Consider the following 20,457-nt stretch of genomic DNA (forward strand, 5'->3'; position numbering starts at 1 on the left):
TTTTCTTCTGGGGGTCTGAAAAGGGGGTGTTGGGGGTGAAACACCGGCACTGAAGGTGTTAAGACGTCACAACAAAGCATACATTTCTCCATCCGCAAGACCTGGATGTCCAGTTATCTTAATGAGACATCATCATGAGTGCAGAGATAGTAGGTCATTAGAACAAGACACCATTGTGTCTGCTTATAGCCTTTTTAATGGCTGGTCATCAGGAGGAGATGTAAAACTGGCTGCTGTTTCTCCAATTAACCTCTATGGTTGAATGTCTGGTTCTATGAACCTGGGCGTTTCAGCATCACTAGCTCATTGCTATGGTTGTCCATCAAAAGGAAGACATCACAAACAAGGTTCCTTATAGCAACAAGGAACTTATATTAAAGCAGCATGACACATCAACAACCAAGTTTTTAGGTTACAAAAATGTTTTTATTGTACAAGTTACATGCTTGAAGCCGATTTGAGTGACTTGAAATCAACACTTGTGTATCAACTCCAAACGACTTCCAAATTAATTAATGACACTACATGACATCCAAATCAGCACAGGGGGATTCACACACACAATGTCTGTTTTTGCTGTACCCACTTAAGTAAAGACAAGCTTGGTGGTTCCCAAAGCCACCTGGTCAATAGGTTTACAGTCGACAATAATAAATAGAGGTCACACAAAATAAGGGTCATCTAATGATAACAAAGTAACTAAGTACAATGGGAGCTACAATTTTTATCCAAACCAATTTGAAACCAACTTGAATTTGTGAAATCTTTGCTGCAAATTATTAGAAATGACATCTATCATCAAAAACATAATCCATGCTAATGGTCCAAATAGATTTCAAGCAGTCACCTCAATTATGCAAGCCAGGCCACTTGAACTCCTTGAAATGTTCAGAGATACACACAAAATTCTGCGGCGTATAGACACACATTCTATTGCCAATGACTAAGAGAGCAGATAGCAGCATGTGATAGGGGGATCACAAACCCCTTCTTGTTGCAACTATCTACAAAGTTTGCACATCTTTTAAATAACCAAGATTTGATCAGACATTCCCAATATGTAAAGAAAGATTTTTCGAGACCCCCGCACAAACACACACAAGAGTAGACAGTTTTACAATTGGTAGAGTGCGAAATGTTCTAGTTCTGCCAATCGAATTCATCCCCTCTGAAAGCCGCGATTTCAAGTAAGTCTTAATCAAACTCACTCCAATACACAAACCATCGACACTAAAATCATCCACTCAGCAACAAAAATATGTCAACTACACAAATATCTAGCGCCTGCAAGTTTTTAGTGCACTCTCATAAGTGGCCAAAAATACAGCAATCTTCATACAATTTGTAGCACATTAGAAACCTGCCACATGTACAGGATGTATCAAAGTTAATCAGTATTTTCCCAGTAGTACCAAGATGTTCCCATCTCCCACACTCAAGACAAACACAGTGGGTTTGGCTTTGCAAGTTTAAGTAGCCAGCAAAACCTTGAAAATCCCCCATCTGAACACTGAGCTCCCTTGTGGTACAATGGATGTGGCATCTTTGATTCTGAACGCTGTTGATAGCATTCACTATAAAAATAGAGCCACAGAAGTGACAGCTAATCGTTGGTGCTACAAAGTTGTTGTCCTACAACGCTTGTAAGGTCTTTCTGGCAAATCCTCTGCCTCGGCAGAACGTTTTCGGAGCCAGGAAGATGGAAGACGTCCCACCCGAGACCTCGGCGATGACGGAACATGCCCATCACACTCTGAATCACTTTGACTACTGGTCCGTTTTCTTGTCCTGGTGGAACATTCTGGATACATCACAGTTGTTTCATTTAGCTTTGTGGCCTTGGTGGGAGATCGTGTAATCTTTTCAGACAATTTTTCTGGTGTCTCTGATAGTTTCAATGGTGAAATAGTCTTTTCTACTGCCTTTTTAAACTTTTCTGGTGATTTTACCATGTTTTCCGGTGCGTTTGGTGGTTTAACGAATACTTGATGTGCTACTAAAACATTACATGGTGACTCTAACAATTTTTCAGGTGAGTTTACAATGTTTTCTTGTGTGACTGAACAGTTTTCTAGTGGTGGCGTTAGAGGTTCATTATTCATAACTACAGCGGTAACCAGTGATTCGACAGGTCTTTCTGATGTTACCACAAGTTTTTCTGGTGATCTCACATATATGTCAGCCAAGTTAACATGTTTTTCAGGTGACTTCACAAGTATTTCTGGTGAATTCACCGTTTTCTCAGACATGGCTGAGCTAGGCATCTCACATGATAAATCTCCTGAAGTTTCAGACAAACTGACTGATTCAACATGAACTGTTTTCAAAACTTGGTCAGAAGTCGGATTAGTCTTTGACGGTGACGCGTCTTCCTCCTGAGGGGTTGCCAAGAGCTCTTTCTCTCCAAGACCCTGGGCAGGGGAGGAGTTTCTAGTCTCCATTCTTTCTAACTTCTCTGGGGTGGCTGCAGAAAAGTCTGAGACAGCCACTTTGTCTGGGGTTTCAACGCTTCCTATGCCCCCAACCAAAAGAACAGGCCTGTCTTCCACAAAATCTGGAATAGTTTTCCCTGGGTTCATTAACATATTCACAGCGAATGGTTCCCGGTCACCGACCATATCAACTTCACTGTTGCTAGACTTGACAAACTCATCAGAGTTTTCGATCAGTCTCCCCAGCATCTCGCCAGTCGTCATAACGCCATCAGTTGCCAAAGAAATACAACGCTGAAGCCCTGATGCTCCACTGTTGACACTGTCCTCATTCACGCTACACATCTTTGACAAGACGTTCTGGACGACCTCAGTTTGTTCATTCTCCTCACTTTTGATATTGAGAATGATCTCGTCACCTGAATCGTCAGCTGGGGCAGCATTCAGTGCCTGTGCGATCTCCTCGAACTGGACCGACTCGTTCTTTCTCGTGTAGAGTAGGATGTATGCTTGGCTCTTCGTCACTTCCTTGATTTTACACGACTCCACTCGTGCATCATTACAATGGACCCAGGAACCTGGAAAGGAGGAAACAGACTTGTAATTGACTCAAGACTACCAAGGTTGCGTATCAGTTATGACTCCCACTTGCATCAACTTTGAGGCTGATTATGGTTTTACTCACCAGCTTCATCATTCCAGCAGAATGCAGTATAGTGCCCCGAGCTGAACCCTCTCCCATGGTGGATCACCACGGCAGACAGTTGGTAGAGAAACGGCCCTTCCTCTGCAGCCGAACAGAAAGGACTTAGATCAAGCTCCTCGCCGAAGTCAACATGGGTGTTAATTTTCTCTCTGTGGTTTCTTCCCGACCACCTGAAAAGATATGAAATGAAATAGCTCTCCACTCACTAGCATACAAACATGATTTCCCACATAACAGCTTGAGGCTACACATCTTGTTTACTGGAAGACCTAAGAGTAATAAGGGCTCAATGGTTGCTGCACAACTTTTTCATGGGAATAGCTAGAGAAGAAAACTGTTCACTATGGTAGAAAATGCTATGATGCATTGCATGGCCTTATGTCAATGCCTCGGAATGTCCTAGGAACGTCACCTAGCAAAGAGGTCAAAGTTTTGCAAATAACAAATAAAATAATACAACTACAACAAGGACATCACAAACACAGGCTAGGGCCACATGCAACAAGGACTAATGGGCAAGTCATTCATCAGGGCACCCTGGGCAAAAAAATAGCCGATAGACGGAAGCTAGCCCAGTCCGCAAAGATAGCAAAAGTTAGTGACTGACCGAGTGAGAAAAGGGCAATAAATACTGTCGTTAAGTGAGTCTCCTTGGTGTATAAATGCAAAGAACAGGGCCAGCTGCAGCCCGAGAATATAATCACTGCAATGTGCAACAAAAAGATCTCTTGCCAGATTTGGTACTGATCGCAGGTCACAGGTATTGTGCATACGAACAAAGAATCACTCTGGAAACCTACTCCGTCAGATGTGTAGATCTCATCATGTCCCAAACACTATTCTTAAGTCTTATTCAAATGATTTTTTGTAAAAGCCACGTGCTCCAGGGTGTAAGGATGACATACTGCTCTCAAAGTGTTAAACAGACATACCTTCTGGACCGGGTGGGAAGATGCAACCCAAATTGCACATACCTGAACCGCTTGAGATGCAATCGCAAAACCTTTGGGAGTTTGTTTATCATGAATGTCTTCTCCGCTTCAGTTCGTACGACTGGTTTGTGGGATGCTCGTCTTCTCTTGCCTGCAGGGGAAAAGGACATTGATTGTTAGAGATGTCGAGTGAAATGGTTGAGTAGCATTGAGATCATCATTCCTCATACCAAGCCTGGACCACATTACGAGGAAAACTCTAACAATAACCAATGCAGAAGAAGGCTACTTACTGTTGCAGTTCTCACATGCATAGATTCTTCCTTCAAGCTTTTCAACTTCAGTAAACTTGGCCAACATTTCAGTCAAATTGCAACTTTCCTGTGATACGATCTTGTACGTCCCTGAAATCTGGTAGCGATCAGGAAACTCCAGCGACAGATCACAAAACGGCTCATAAGTATTACTGAGGTTTTTGCATGCTAGGCACTTCACCTGAAATTCATAAAGAGGTTTTTATTGTATATTTATTCCTGTCTTAAGTGTTTCCTGATCATCCTTCTACTCAAAATGGGATCTTACTCGAATGGAAAGTGTGTACGGATCATGAACGACGACGGTTCAAAACTTCTGAACATATCTCTAATTTCATATGCTTTTGAAAAGTCGTTACCTGGCTCACAAGTTGTCCCTGGAAGGTCGATGTCACGAGGTTGTTGGCTAGTTTAAGTAGCCGCCGGCTCTGTGCAGATTTCGCATTCTGCATCTCATTTTCAACTTTGTCTAGCAGTTCTCTGAAATGATAAGTCATACACAAATGAAATATTTATCTTTTTTGGGGTCATACCTGCACTACTGATAGTTGATACTATAATGTAGGATTGGTAAAAGAAGACTTCGATGAATGATTTCACTCCTTGTCCAATCTATACAGTTTGAAAGATTGTGGTGGCACTTTTGACCAATAGTTGATGTCCTGATGTCAGTGCTGACGACAATACCCCACTGCCCCTCATCGTTAAAACACAGTACCCCACGTAGGCCGATCACTTTCTGTCGAGATGGCAGATTTTCTGATATAACATCACCTGGACAGGCTAGCACAATCAGCACAATTGGACACAACTCATAATTGCAAACTGTGACATATCGTGAGTTTACTTTCTCCTTACGTTAAAAACTCTTGTGCATCCTGCTGTGAATATCCCTTGAAGAAAGGTATGATGTTCCATACTGCATGCAGCATTGAATGTGGACTGACAATGCCCCACTTGCCTGACCACATCACTCTGAACAAGGCGTGGAGTTCATGACTCAGCGACCTGGAAGGAAAAGGAAAATTGCTGGAAATTGAACTTCAATACTCAATACTCTTTTGAAACAGAGCCACGTTCGGTAAAGTTGGAACAGTGTTGGGTAACGAAGCAAAGATTTTCAGCTTATTTGCGATACTTACTGCACTCCACCTTGACGTAACTTGGCCAACTGCACCGCTTTACTCTGACCAGAGCCACCACCATTCAAGCCTCCCTTCTTGTGTATGCAGCCTTCCAGCGGGGAAATAACTTGCTGTAAGAAGAAGAGGACTCGAGTATGACTATTACCTGGCAGTGTATAGGTGTTTCATACTGATATATTCCACCTAATATTTCTTGTTTGACTCCACTAGTGACTCCTATGGGAGGGTTTACTGAGCTATTTCAGATGTATATACATGAGTGTATCTACAGGGTGCTTGAAGAGGGCGCTGCATGTCCAACCACATTGCCTGTTTGAAGCTTGGTTCCCCATATTCCACCACCATAATATTGTGGCACAATGATTGATCCTATTAATGTAGTTTCAAACCTTTATCTTATTTCTCACTCAGCACATGAAAACTCACATCAAAGCATTCCATTGTTGTCTGTCTCTGCAGAAGTCGTGGCGACTGTCGTACGGTGGTTGGACTTGTAGGTGTAGCAGATGCTGACGAACTTCGGCGACTAGATATGGGCACAGGAGACTCAGAGTTGAGAAAATGTTGGCGGAATTCGTCCATCGAACTGAAAGAAAAACTGATACAACATGGAGTTGATTAGTCACTGGGTTAGTCAAGAGAAGCAATGAAACGCAACTTGGTCAAAAAAGCAAAGCAGGAAAGTGTTTATCTACAAGGAATTAATAGTTAAACCTCTGGTTAGATGAATCCTCTTAGCCACACTATGGCAATACATGGGAGAGAGGAAACTCAGATCTCAAAACCGGGCAGAACACACCGTTACCCTTGATTGGCAGAAAGCCTAGGATTAGGGTAAGTGCAATAAGCTATGAACAGCTGAAGAAAGCCAAGTTTGCTAGAGCAATCACAGTGTTCTATGCTGCCCATTTTGTTCTGGTGGGCCACCAAAGCAAAATGATAACAGCACCAGACTAAAATGATAGAAGCACCAGATCAAAAAAGTCTTGCAGCAGACGTAAGTGGAGGAAAACCTACAACCACAGAAGAGATCTAAGCTTCCCATGTGACAAAAGAGATTGGGTTTAGAACATCACATCGTACTCATTTGGCCAATGCCACAGGGAATTTACCTTAATACTTGTAAAATTGCATTCATGTAGCATGTATTTCCTAGATTCCTCAAACCAACAACGCCTGGTATCATGGTCTTTTTCTTTCTGCTGATGGTTGCACTTGGCGTCGACATTTTGGGCGGCGGGGTGGGCTTGGGTGGTGGAGGTGCCTGCGGTGGAGGCTTGGGTTTTGGTAGCGGCGGGGGGCGATTCTTCCACACATTGTCGCGCCAGGTGTAGAATGCTCGGCCAAGCAAACGAAGCCTGAAAAAAGGAGGTCAATCTTGACACTTTCTTTTGTGTACAAATGCTAAGAGGCAAGAAGTGATGAAAACCCGGATGCCCTATCTGAAATGTCTCCTTTATCAGTTGTGGAGTTTCATGGCATCGCAATACTCGTCATATTTTTCTAAAGACATCTCCGTGCTCTGGGCAAACGTCTTACGCCAGTTACCTGACAGCTCTGGATGGGGCACATTTACAGATTTCAAACCAAGAGGAGGTACAAAGAATTTAGAAAAACCTTATAATAGAACACATCTCACCTTCTGTGCAACAGAGCAGTATAACTCTTATCTTGATTGATCAGATGATTAGCACTAGCAGACCTACTGGGGAACCCTGAGAATGTCCGAGACCTCAGAATGCGCTTCCCTCGTGATTCTAAATCTGTGAACGTCTGTGTTGCTATTGCACTAAGCGCACTCCGGAGAAGACGAATGTCTCCAGCCGCATTGTCATTGAGCACATATTCATCACATTCATAGCTGAAAGTGAAAGCAGAACGAGTCAAGATTTCATGACAGCATGTTGAAGGTGGAATTCTAATCAGTCTCTTCTTACAAGATATTACCGTCTCTATTGACACTTATTGGGGCATTTGGAGTCCCATGTCCAACCTTTGACATAAATACTTGTAGAGCCCAGGTCAGTCTAACCACTTATGGAAGATAAGATTAACAATCGCCATGTTAAACACAACCACTTCAACACTTGTTTTCAACAGCCCAATCATTGCGAAAATGAAAATTCTCATGATTGCAAATCAACTTGACATACATACTAACTAGCATTTAACAATAAACATAGTTTGAGTTTACCAGTACCACTTACCAGAAGACATATTTGTCATTCACTTCCAGAGCAAGAGGATGCTGAAATAGTGAAATAAGAGAGGATCATGATACTAAGCCTGATATGGTTCGTTTGGCAAAGACGTGTCATGTTAAAGAAACCTTAGAAATGTCCAGCCATCTGGGGAGACAACTGTAGCATATTGTTGAGAGGGAAATGACAAAATCAGTTTCTTCAACATACAGACTACTCACTTTTGAATCAAGGAAATGGTTTAAAGCATGCTCCTCATTGTAGCGTCCACAAGCAACATGGGGACAGCTCAAGCAAGCCTGAAATAAATGTAATGACTTTTTTACAACAACAGCTTTAAAATAATTCAAACCAGAGGCAAAGTGTCCATCTTGATGGAGACAGGCTCAGCTCATTAGGTTTCATACTGTCCAGTACAAAAAACAAGCACAAAATTCCCAACATGGTGGTCCAATACAATAACTTTTTCTCTGAAATATTAAACCACTTTTTCCCTTCACACCAAATGAGTAAATCTACATAAAATACATCTGAACATAACAACATTTCCCTCTTTTCTGCATGCTCATTCGAAGAGGACTGGTTCGACTTACCCAAACACTTTCAGTGGTACCACAGACATTACAAAGCCATTTCTGAGGGTTCAAGATTGAGTGGTCCCTGGCAGGGTTGACCTTTATCACATGTTTACAATTGTCAACCATCTTGGTTGTGTTTTAATCTACATCTTCACCTGGAAGACAAATAAAATATCCTCGTGAACCCATTAGACTATGGGGTGGGAACTATGGAAACTGGAAAGATTTGTCATTGTTCAGCACAAACAATACAGGTCGGATTCAGAACACGGCCTTAAGACATGTTGATAGTGACAAGAAACCATTTTTTAGACCTTACTCCCTCAAGGCATAAAAGAAATCAAAGGGAAAACGGACTCAACCCTTGGGCCAAAACCATAGAAAGAGAGAAAATCAACAACTAATCAACATCTCAACAACCCCTGATAGATTACCATACAAAACAAAAGATCAGGTAAGCAAGAAACTTGGTGTCTGATGAATAGACTCCAGGAGTTACATCCTGTTCATTATGCAGGCCCACCCAACAAAGGTGTCAAGTCCCAAAGGATTGTCTGCACTTCTGAGTAAATGGAAGTGATGAATCATCGGTCTTGGCATTCCAGACAGAGATCCTCTCATCAAGGGCTGGCTCCAAACATAGCGAAGGGCCCCCAATCAAAACTCACAATGAAGGACAAAAATGAACAAAGCAGGTCTGAAGAAGTGTGCCATAGAAGAAATGTTTTTTTTGTGAATAATGATTGATTGCTGAATCAGTGAATGCACTGTCTTGTGTACTTTCAGTTCACTTTGGCAAAAAGGAAACAAGGTAAGCCTGCTTGGTCTCGTTATTGTACCTGTAAGTGAGAGCTGAGCAAAAGAGACCTCAGCCTGGACTGGCAATACTAGCTTCAGACATCACCTGACCCCCCCCCCCCCCTTTTGCCAAAACGGTCAGCAGCCCAAAACTGAAAACAAAAGGTTACATTAAACTTAAAGTTACAATACAGAATCAAAATCCCAAACAAAGTATTGGATGACATAAGACTGATGACATCTATAGTAGTAACTACTACAAAATTTCACAATAAAAAATGCATCATGATAAAGCATGACAACCGCGACGTGACAGCAGTACATTTGTGTGCACAACGTACATGTATGCAGGCCTATAGTACACATCAATACACAAAAATCGGTGTGAATGCCAAAAATTTGGGGTGGCCCTCTCTTGCGACCACAAAGTTTACTCGACTCACACGGATTTGCGATAGGCCCGATCTTCAAAAGGTTGACACGGGTAGATTCTACTCGATTTTAGCTGCTTTCCTGCAACAAAAGCGATGACACTGACTGTTGGCAAGGGGTTAAATTTCAACAAAGAACTTACACCTCGCTGGGAAAGATTCTGGCTTCACGGAGAGCGCCATCTTAAATTCTATCCCACAATGCTGTATGAGGTCGAGGTCAGCTGGGCTGACACCTTTCACCCCTTTGCGTGGGCGAGTTTATGTCAATGGAGGAGACTACGGTCTCACCAGCCGGTGAGGAGGCGAGGCCTACCTGCCTGGCACTGGACAGCATTTCAACACAGGCCGACGCACATCAAAAGTTCAGTGTACACATACGTCGGCAACAACAGCAAAATGCGTAGTTTCTTGTTAGCCGCCTATTAAGTAGCGCTCTAGGTTTCAGAAACTCCATAAAACATGTCTTTGCCCAAACGACTGCTAAATCAACGCTGGTATACTGTGAGAACCAAGATATTAATGATTTTTTTAGGAACTACGAGTTGGCCGCGCATGAATACAAAATACTCCCTCATGAGACCTCAAGCCTTGGATCCACTCCGTCGACCCCGACTCCGTAGGGGAGGTAATGGACCGATTAACTCTGATGGTTCAGTATGATATCGGGGGATTGCTTGCACCCGCCCCCTTTCCCCCCATTGTTTACCAGTTGTTAACCCCGCTGGACCAATGTATACCTCAGAAGTTTCCTGCCTATGTATTAGGTGGATTACTGAAGGCTTTGTTCACACCAGATCATGACATAAGCACAACCATGGCAAACAAACTGAAACAAAGACAAAAGCGCTGATATTCTTCGGGCAATTCTGAAAATACATGGACTGTTGAAGGTTAAGCTCAGGGAAACACTGAAAAATCTAGCCCACACCGTTTTTACCAAAATTTCTACAACTGGCTGCCCAAGTGTACTGAAACGGACCAAACACATACATAATCACATCGATGATAGCTTCTTCTGGTCTAAACGTGGGACCCCTTGGTGGGACCCAGCAACATTGAAAACTTTATCCTCACTAATAGGTGGCAGCATAAAGATTTGACCTCCAACGCACCTGAAACGTATGGGGTCAAACCCACGGGAGTAATGCCGCGAGATAGTCTCTAGTATTGAAGTAAAGATAGGCTGTAATCGGGGTTCATGGAATAAGTCGTCCCCGTTACCCCTTACAAAGTTGAACACTTGTCACATATTCAAGATTTTTATCAAGGTTACATCATTATAAACAGGCTCATTTGATATCATTTCGGATTCGAGATGAGTTTTGAACACATTGGATATGTAATGATGCACCCAATGATGAAAGAGAAACCACACATAGCCTGACACCCCTCCCACAATTTATTTACGTCAAGTTGAACCAGTCCACATTCTAACATGGCTGACGAAGGTGAGGTCGGAAAAAGCCCTGACATGGATAGCCAGGCAGAGGACGACGAGATATTCCTAAATGGTGAAGAACAGAATCAAAGGGATAACAATCTGTTGCATCCTGAGGATAATACTCAATCGGAAGGGGGAATACCCCGCCGAAGCAGCCTTGTCAAAGATGCATCACACCGTGCATGTCGAAATAAGAAAACGGTTTCATTTAGTAGTATGCCGACGGAGAAGAAAATTGCAAACGGTAGGCTGAGTTTTATTCCTGTTTTCTCCTGCTCGACACGACTGAGAATGTTCTGCTTGGTCAAGTTCGCTTCTGCATGTAGTTTTCTGCTGATCTATGCAAATTTTACATGAATTAAGCTTGAGGTATTCTTTTATGCAGCGTTTTTATTCGGGCTGTCAGATCTGTTAATAATCTGTCTGGCCTGCTGCACTGGCGCCATCTACCGTTGTGTGATGTAAGCAGATGCCTCCAGAGGCCGGGAGATTATTAATATGTAGGCTCTATTATATTTCCAGAATAAATAAAAGTAAAAAAAAAAGAAAAAAAGCAGAGACCTTGTAGACTGATACACTATACAATAATACATGTAGGCCTATTTCATTGTACACAAAGAGTTTGTTTGATTTATTACCTGAACATGTTTTTTATTACCTTGTGCTTTGTGGTAATTACTAGGCCCCTATTTCCCCACCGATTTATTAATAGCACATTGGCCTGGGGCCTGGGCAAAGGGGATCCAGATAGGCCTAGATCATAGATGTTACCTAGGAGTAGCATGAGCAAGGCACTTTGCACTTTACCATCATGACACTCACAGTCTTGAATTAAAGGGTGGTAGTCATGATTTACTGCACTTCCTGGTGTGTAGGCACCTTTATTTTGAGTGGAGAGCCTTTATTTTGAGTGGAGCAAATCTTCATGCAGACTGCCAAATCAGACATTGATTACAGATAAATGTATCTGCTTGTAAATACCTGCCAATAATGAGTAATTGACAGTATTGCATTGTCTCTTGTGTTTTGTGTGATATTGCGCTGGTCAATATCTGTTTATTGAACAAGTGTGGAACAATGTTGTCCCAATTTCACCTGTTTGGACATAAAATCAATTTCAGATGTAGACAAAGAGCTTGTGGGAATATGTAGGGTGCAAATAGCGCCATATAAATGTACCTTTACTTACTAGAGGCTTTTAGAAGGATTGGGCATACCGTAAAATCCTTTGTATGAGGTCAGTGATTGGCCTATATATATGACTTGCCAATAAATGGAAAAATCCTTCATGAAGACTCGATAATATTTGACTCTTCTTAGTGTCTGCAGTCAAGCCAAATGTCAAACCCACCACATTACAGTTTTAGATTAGAATAGAATTAGAAAAAAATCAATATTGCAAAGAACTCAATGTGTTGCCATACATAATGTACAATATACAAGTTCTTTGATGTCTTTTTAAGCATCAAAGTGCACCAGGTGGTTTCAACATCTCTTAATTAATTTCCAATTTGAATACAATATTTCAATGCAAGTGCTGCTTCACATATCATTTAAGAAATATTTTCACAAAAAAATTGCTGCAAAATCTATAAAACCCTTCTGTATTTTACGCGCCGGTCACCGATCCAAAGGTTGACCGCGCTCAACATTGCTTAACTTCCACTCTGGGGCCAACGCACCAACCACTGGGCCTTAAAGGAATTCCCTCATGGTAGGTGGGTTAAGCCGTGCCATATACATGATATACCTGGGGGTACTACCGGGTATACATACCCTCGCAGACCATGATCTTTTAGCATACCAGTTCTCTCCAAAAGAAAATAATGACATGGACGTCAGATCCTGATATTTTCGTCCAGACTGTAACATTTTCTATATGCAGTTATGCTATATTTACCAAGCTGAATGCTTTTGGCGCTATTGTGTTGGTTTGATTTCAGATTGATTCCAAATTGGTTACACAACCAACCGAGTCCACATAACATAAGAACAGTGGGGAAAATGTCATTGTGTGCTAGCTCAACCTTGATGACATTTCGTCATGTTGCTGGTCTTTTTATATTTATCAGTTGAGTTGTGACATACTGCAATCACCGTATGGCTATGGCATGGGAAGGCACATTTTCAAACATCAAAGTCAAAGCCAATTGAGGTATAGGGAACTGATTTCTATAAACTGAACTTTGATCATGCAGGGCTAAAATCAGGCCATTTGCAGGTCTTTTAGGGCCTGCCCTCGCCACCAGAAAAATTCCTGCCCTGAAACAAATTGGAGATAAGAGTCCTAATTGTAAATAATTTCTTTTTTATACTCGCTAAAAGGAATCTTTTGTTATATTCTTAAAATACTTCCTTCGGTCACAAGTTTTCTTATTTCTCCCCATGGCATTTCAACCAACTGCTTTGAATGACATTCAAACCCATCTTTGATGCATAATTCAAGTCAAGATGTCGTGATTATTCCGCTCTCTGACTCACTGGGCTTGTCAGCTTCGAAAATTGATCATTGCCCTGGAGACTAAAGCAAGAGGAATATGCCAATAGAAATCATTGTCATTGTAGCTTTAAGCTTCTGAGTGCCAGGGGGTTAACAACAGGGATTTCAAGTTTTTAATTAAAAAAGATTGCAAAACTATGTAATTGGAAATCTGTTGAAAGCTTTTGCCTGATTTTGTGATTGGGTGATTTTTCTGACACATGCTTGTGCATTTCAAAGTATTCTACCTTGAATGTACACAATGAGGTTCTGCATGGCTAAAGTACCCCCAGTTTAAATCGCTGCTGCCTTTCATGCCTGTGATTTAAATCGCATATGTGATGATAATTGCTCGTTTGCGATGGTCATTACAAGTAACTGCAATGAACTGTGACAAGAATCGGTGAGACTAACAGTCATCTTGGTGAATGTTCTCCATTGTCACTTGTCTTGCATCCAGACGAGCGAAGATTCCCCTAACATTTCCACTGACTTTCAAGTCACAACAAAAAAGTGTATGATTTCCACTGCTGCTCTGACATCTTTCCGCTGGAAGCAGCAATGGAATTAGATTACCAGGGGTGAACAAGAAATGTAATAATACTCTCTCCGTAGGGTGTACTGTTACGGAGTGCACAACTAGGTACGAGCCAATTTGTAGTCAAATGAGGAGACAGAGATAATAAGGAAGAGCGCGGTGAGCCGATGCTACAGGGTATTCAGTGTCAACTAGCGTTCATGGTTCGAATTGAATCTTGTAAATCAGTCAGCGGTATTTAGTCTAAAGGGATACTGTAGGTAATACATGGGTCCACCTGTTAGGATAGCCTATTGACTTTGGTGGAAAGCTGTGGTGCAGGTATTGGGGAGCGGAAAAGTTGGTTTCTGGCTTGAAGCAAAATTTGCTATCCTGTCAGACTCGATCTGGAATCAAGTTGCATAATGTAAATATTATCTTTGATAATATGCTGTGTTTTCTCTTGGTAAACCAGAACAGCTCTGCCAAAAGCTCAGTCCTGTACTACATATGTAGTGTATGGGTAGCTTTAAAGTACATTGCATGAGTTCTAAGTCTAAAACTCCTCCAATTAACTATTTCCATCAACTCAAAGTGCTCTCTCCACATCTCACCGCTCAAAATGACAAGGCATAAACATCACATCGCACTCTAAGCTAGTTTTGAATCCCCTAATTTTTCTGCCGGTTTAAAAGAATTGCTCTGCAGAGTGGAATAAGTGCAGCTAGATCCATTAGCAGAACAAAACGAAACAACCTTGTACAAGATTGTGGCGTGGGAGTAATCGCGATTGGACCATCTTGTTGTATGTTCTGCGCGGCATTGCATTTCAGAGTGGGCAACGAGCAGTCTAATCTGATATGGGGGGGGGAGGAGGTGTCTCTGTGGTCGTGGTGATAAAGCCATATGGTCGACCCCCTCTCATTACTGCTTGTCTTGAATCTAACTCAAGACTGTTCCATGCTTATGTGATGGCTGGCAAATTGATTGGGGCGTAAGTGGGAATCAATTTACCATTGCGTGCAACATGAAAGAAACTTTTTTCCAACAATAAATCCATTTCATAATGAAACGCATCAGTAGGTTATTAGAATCAGACTCGTTTCCATGCGACGCAACAGAAACAAGCTGTCTAACAATTTCTTTAAAAAAAAAGTCTATAGATGTTATTGTTAAATGCAGCCCTGGCAGTGTCATAATGTAGCAAACAACAGGGTGATTTTGTTGGCAGTGTCATGTAGCAAACAACAGGGTGACCCTGTTGGCAGTGTCATGTAGCAAACAACAGGGTGACCCTGTTGGCAGTGTCATGTAGCAAACAACAGGGTGACCCTGTTGGCAGTGTCATGTAGCAAACAACAGGGTGACCCTGTTGGCAGTGTCATGTAGCAAACAACAGGGTGACCCTGTTGGCAGTGTCATGTAGCAAACAACAGGGTGACCCTGTTGGCAGTGTCATGTAGCAAACAACAGGGTGACCCTGTTGGCAGTGTCATGTAGCAAACAACAGGGTGACCCTGTTGGCAGTGTCATGTAGCAAACACTGCCTGGGCTGCGGTGGGAATCATTACACAGACCTTTGCTAACATGTCCAACAGGCAAATTACTGAATACCTTGGCCTTGCTAAGCATGCTAACTAAACACATGATATTAGTCTGTGGGGATATTTTCTGCATTATTTACGGTTATAAACTGGCTCAGACTATTGATCCCATTTAAGCTGTGGCTGTTAGTTTACTGAACTCAACGATAGGTCATTATAGTCACGTGTCCTGCAAGAGGTGTTTGAGAGCTCTTGACCTACCAAATGTTACAGACATATATGTTGTACTACAAAGTCAGGTGTTGTTTTTCAATGATAAAATCAATGTTGACAAACACTAACTTTATGCATACATTGATAGATTCAGGATGTGGTTGAACCAACATTGTCAGTTCGATGGACAATGTAGACATAGTACGGTCCATGAGTTGGTTTGGGAAAGTTACTACGGACTTGAAAGTACAAATGTGACTCGCTCTACCAAAACTAGGCGCTTGTCGCATCTGAACTCGACAGGTTGATACGGACTTGTTGTTCATTTCCCTATTGTAGACCTTTTGTGAAATCTATTACAAACTCATTTGGTCACATTTCACAAAAGGTCTACAATAGGGAAATGAACAACAAGTCCGTATCAACCTGTCAAGTTCAGATGCGACAAGCGCCTAGTTTTGGTAGAGCGGGTCACAAATGTTCTGTGACCAATAAGTTATACAGTGCAAATTGTATCAAATCCCTCAAATGTTTACCATTTTCGAAGCAAGGTTCCTGTCAGTATAGACAGGTGACATTCTCAGAAAGACACCACAACAAAAAATGATCTGAGGATCGGTCGTTTTTCTGCTGACAGGGATGGATCCAAGGGGGAGTGGCGTGCCCCCTGGATTTGCCTATGGTTCACCAACTAGGGTGTGGAGGTGCATGTACATTGATTCTCCAATGAAGTCCATGTAAGTGTCACTAATACGTGGTCACCTCCTCATTCAAGGCGTGGCTGTGAGACCAAATCAATACATAGTGATTGATTCAGTGTAGGGCTACTACTACTGCTTACCATTTGCGACTCTGCTAAGTGATCGGTTCTTCCTTTACTGTAACTTCAGCACTATATTATAAGGAAATAAAATGTAATCACTGGACCAAAATGGAGTGTCAGCCAGATGAAGATCCATAGACATGGTCCATTTTGCTGATTTCTTTTCAGGAAAGCCTTAACCTTTGAAATCCAAGATGGCCATAATCGGTCATATTTAGATCCAATGTAACCTTTTTATAGCGTATCATGATTGAAGCAGTGGTTGTACGATTGTTGTTCACAGAATCAATCAGAATAGACAATTGATCTTTCCCTTCAATTTCTGTATCCAAGGAATTATATACTAGGTGTGGCTAATTTGTATGAAGTAATAATCAGTCCCTTTAACCTCAATGATATCACGCTAGTCATAAAATTCTAATGTTACTGTCTCATTTTGGATCAGATCACAGATTATATGTAGCATTGTGAAGGTCAGTCCTCTATCACACATCAATGGGTGTGGCGGATTGGCTCCAAGGTCATGACTGCAATACCGTAGAACCTCTATGTAGGACACACTTGGCACTTACAAGTGCTGGTCCTTAATAGAGGGGTGTCCTGATTAGAGAGGTCAAATTGAATGAAAACAACCAATTTGGAACCAAAAGTAGAGTCCTTGATAGGGAGGTTGTACTTATGAGAGGGGTATCCGCTAAGAGAGTTTCCACTGTAACATAAAATCAATGAAAGAAGTGATCCTCACCGGAGGGAAATCGTGTATTGGCACACTGGAAGACTGTCCAACTTACATAGATTTTCAATCCTGTTAGCCAGGCAAAAATACTTACACATTTTCTGCTTGATTTCCAAGACCCTGGTACGAAAGCTCTATACCTACCCTATGAAACACATGACAGGTAATGATATTACCAACTAGGATGTAGAATTTGCAGCCTCTTTTGATTTCTCAACGGGTGTATGACTCCGTATAAAAGGATACCCACAGGTTACAGGGAACATGTGCGTGTTGCAGGGTTGAATTCTCATCAACTAAAAGCATTAGCATCGCTGGGATGTTAGAGGAAAAAAGAATTTACCATTGAAGAAAGTCATGTAGGAGGAGCAGGAAGAATGAACTATTGATAAGGCTATGGATGGTGGCAGCAGTGTATGACAGGAGCTTCACACATGGTTGAGGGTTTAGAATTACTTGGTTGGGGATGCTACCCTGTCCAGAGGTGCAGCCATCCTGACATCCTATGTTATGGTGCAGTCAGCAAATACTCTAGGGATACGGAGCAGAGTATCAACTTGTGTTGTCTCTCCTCCTTCGCGAGTGAGTGAAATTGCCACCTCTGTCAAGTGCAAGTGGTTGGGGAAAGGAAAATGTTTCAGAGCCAGAAATAGAAACTCCATTGGTTTTAATATGCTTAAAAATCGATAGCATTATTGCTTTTGAAAATCCAATCAATGTCTCCATTGACACTTTCAGTGGTATATTACTGATAGCCCGAGGCTATTGCTAGTTGAAGTACTATCGGTTTAGATCAGCGGACTTGAAATAGTTTAGCTGGTTAACCACTGGAGTACCACTCCAACAGGTTTTGAGTTCAAATCCACAAAGGATCGATATCTGTTAAAAGTTGGATGTACATACATCTATTTGCGTCTCGGTACTCAAACTTTTGGGACCGACTTAAAGTACGTCTGGTGAGGCTAATAAGTTAAAAATTCTGTCACATACTCAGCCATGCTAGGTCATGCCACAGGAATACCTCAGTGATGGATGTTTGTGTCTGGCTTATTATCAGATTTTGTGAAAGCTCAATAAATTTTTGATGAGCATTGATTTTCATGTGGGGTGTTAATGTATGGAGGTTGTATCATTGGAAAATGATCAATCTTGGTTGTAATGTGTAAAGCTGTCGAAATGACGTCTTAATTGAGATGGATGAAACTGACCTTGGAAATGTTTGAAGCTTCTTCTTAGCTTTTGCTGTAATGACTGAAGCTACTACTGGCATCCTGTGTTTGACTTGAAATTGTATCTTTCGTGTATTGAGGAGTCAATGTCTTGCCAGTGGCCCCTTACCAGCATTGTACCCCACATATGTTCAGATCCTGGTCACAGGCCACACCACAAGTGTAACACGACAACACAGTCCACAGCAAATCCTTCCATATGGATTATTTAGCAAGCAACATCAATTCGGAATCAAATCAGCACCGACAAGATTGGGATCCTTGACTTTTGGATGCCCACATGTCTCTGCTACGGACTTGTCCAAGGTCTTGGTGGTTAGGTACCCATACTTTCTGATATGTGGGCATCCGCCTCCATTCCAAGCATCTGCCAAGATCACGCCATCCACGGCAAATTTTCATGGATTATTCAGCTTCCTAATGCAAACAACATGGGTTCGAAATGAAATCAGTAGTGGCAATCCATTGGACGTAAATTGTTATAGATGGATAGCGAATTGATCGGAATATGAAGTTTGATGGAAAATCTATCTCGAGTAAACCAATTGTCTGGCGCATTACGTGGGTCAACCACCTAGCCACCTGGTCTTCCGGTAATGGAATTGTTTCCACTTGCTAATGGTGTCTGATTAAAAGTCCTTGAGCGATTGCCTCCGATGCTAAATGTGTAGAAATAGAATTAGAAACAAACTTTATTTTGTTGTCTGGAAAAAGCCAGACGGAATACTCATGGAAGTCAGTTCTTATTATGCTCAGGACACGGAATAAACATCAGGAATGCAGTAGTGGAAGAACTCAGACCATACAGCAGCTTGTTCTCTCATCGCCCAAAATGACGCTGATCTTTATGTTCTGGACACTATTTTGTCATTTCTTGTGAATTTACGCCTAAACATGGTCATGTCAGTTTCATCTTGGCGCTGCCATAAGTATGGATGAAGAAAGCTCGACACATCAGCGAACAGGATGGATTTAAGTAATGACAAATCAGCTCTGTTGAGGTTATGTAAGGTTATTTATGTATGGTTACCATGGTAACAATTTCTGGCGGATGGCCATTTAGACGCTCTTCGGCGCTGGCCGTGGGATCTCAAAAACGTGTTTGGATATAACCAAGGTTTTTGTCGCTTGCACCTCACATTGGCCATCACGTATACTCAAGTAAACGGTGATACAAAGTTGGGAATTTTTTTACTACTTACTCTTGCTGATCTTGGTGCCAATGCATAGTCCTCAATGACGTTTTTTAGACTAGTTCCTATAATGGGATTGGTACTTCTGCCAAGTACAGTTGTGAGAAAAATCTTTCAACAAATCGAAAATCAATGGAAAGATGACGTCTGATTGATTTTGAATTATTTTAAGCAGATAACATGTCGGATATATATATCCAAAGTTTAGCTCAAGGCTGGGTGTGAATTAGTGGGTGGGAAATCATACCAAGCATGTTTGAACCCTATAGCACTGCTGGTGTGTTTCATTGCCACTAATAGCTGGTAAGCAAGGCTTGATTGTGTCGTAAATAATTGTGAGGGATGCTATATTTATCAACTCCCCGCAGTGGCACTTACTCATATGCCAGAAATAATATGTATCTTTGTGTTATTTGATCAGAAAACTATGATATATATATATATGTATGGTGAAAAATGACATACAGATACAATGAGATACCAAAAACCTCATACTCCAAATGGTCAGATTTTGATAAAAAGATTCAACCCTGCATTATTACCGACAAGAAGATAATCATGATCAAATATCAGGAAAGGTAAACCGTGTTCGAAAGAGTCAGTGCTTCACCCGAAATTGGGGGACTTGGTCTGACATGGCTTCAAGATGTAGTAAAGTAGCTCTTGTTTGCTAGCACTTGGACTTGTTGAATCGTCTAATGTTGTCCTTGTTTCAGGAGTCCATCTGTCGTCTTTGGTCTCT

General features: G+C 41.7%; 2 protein-coding genes across 7 annotated transcripts in view; one reads left to right on the plus strand and one right to left on the minus strand.

The window, feature by feature from the left end:
• Positions 1–374: 374 nt before the first annotated feature.
• LOC135492425 (ubiquitin carboxyl-terminal hydrolase 44-like) lies at positions 375–9,727 on the minus strand. 4 transcript variants are annotated; one of them, XM_064778909.1, is made up of 14 exons: positions 9,681–9,727; positions 8,324–8,463; positions 7,952–8,029; positions 7,737–7,777; positions 7,169–7,390; positions 6,642–6,887; positions 5,956–6,115; positions 5,527–5,639; positions 5,243–5,392; positions 4,744–4,864; positions 4,364–4,565; positions 4,071–4,221; positions 3,118–3,308; positions 375–3,010 (listed from the first exon to the last, which is right to left on the minus strand). In XM_064778909.1, exons 2-14 carry the CDS (start codon positions 8,432–8,434, stop codon positions 1,617–1,619), a joined length of 3,180 nt encoding a protein of 1,059 aa, XP_064634979.1. In that variant the 5' UTR covers positions 8,435–8,463; positions 9,681–9,727; the 3' UTR covers positions 375–1,616. The 4 variants fall into 4 exon arrangements, with proteins under 4 accessions (XP_064634979.1, XP_064634980.1, XP_064634977.1 ...); XM_064778910.1 differs by having other exon boundaries at positions 4,113–4,221; positions 5,956–6,127; XM_064778907.1 differs by having other exon boundaries at positions 5,956–6,127.
• A 1,255-nt stretch (positions 9,728–10,982) lies between these two features.
• LOC135492175 (inactive phospholipase C-like protein 2) overlaps positions 10,983–20,457 on the plus strand; it is a 55,070-nt gene continuing 45,595 nt past the window's right edge. For all 3 annotated transcript variants that reach the window (XM_064778421.1, XM_064778423.1, XM_064778422.1), the window contains exon 1: positions 10,983–11,225. In XM_064778421.1, coding sequence (XP_064634491.1) covers positions 11,012–11,225 — 214 coding nt within the window. In that variant the 5' untranslated portion in view covers positions 10,983–11,011. The remainder of the gene's footprint in view (positions 11,226–20,457) is intronic.

The sequence above is a fragment of the Lineus longissimus genome, chromosome 8, assembly GCF_910592395.1.
Source record: "Lineus longissimus chromosome 8, tnLinLong1.2, whole genome shotgun sequence".
Classification (NCBI taxonomy): domain Eukaryota; kingdom Metazoa; phylum Nemertea; class Pilidiophora; order Heteronemertea; family Lineidae; genus Lineus; species Lineus longissimus.

What these genes read in the sequence shown, in the direction of transcription:
- LOC135492425 (XM_064778907.1), bottom strand. Translation starts at nt 8,434, where the DNA reads ATGGTTGACAATTGTAAACATGTGATAAAGGTCAACCCTGCCAGGGAC. An exon ending in GCAATTTTACAAGTATTAAG is followed by an intron (nt 6,128 to 6,641) that starts GTAAATTCCCTG and finishes ATGTTGTATCAG; the next exon opens with TTTTTCTTTCAGTTCGATGG. An exon ending in TGCATGTGAGAACTGCAACA is followed by an intron (nt 4,222 to 4,363) that starts GTAAGTAGCCTT and finishes TTTCCCCTGCAG; the next exon opens with GCAAGAGAAGACGAGCATCC.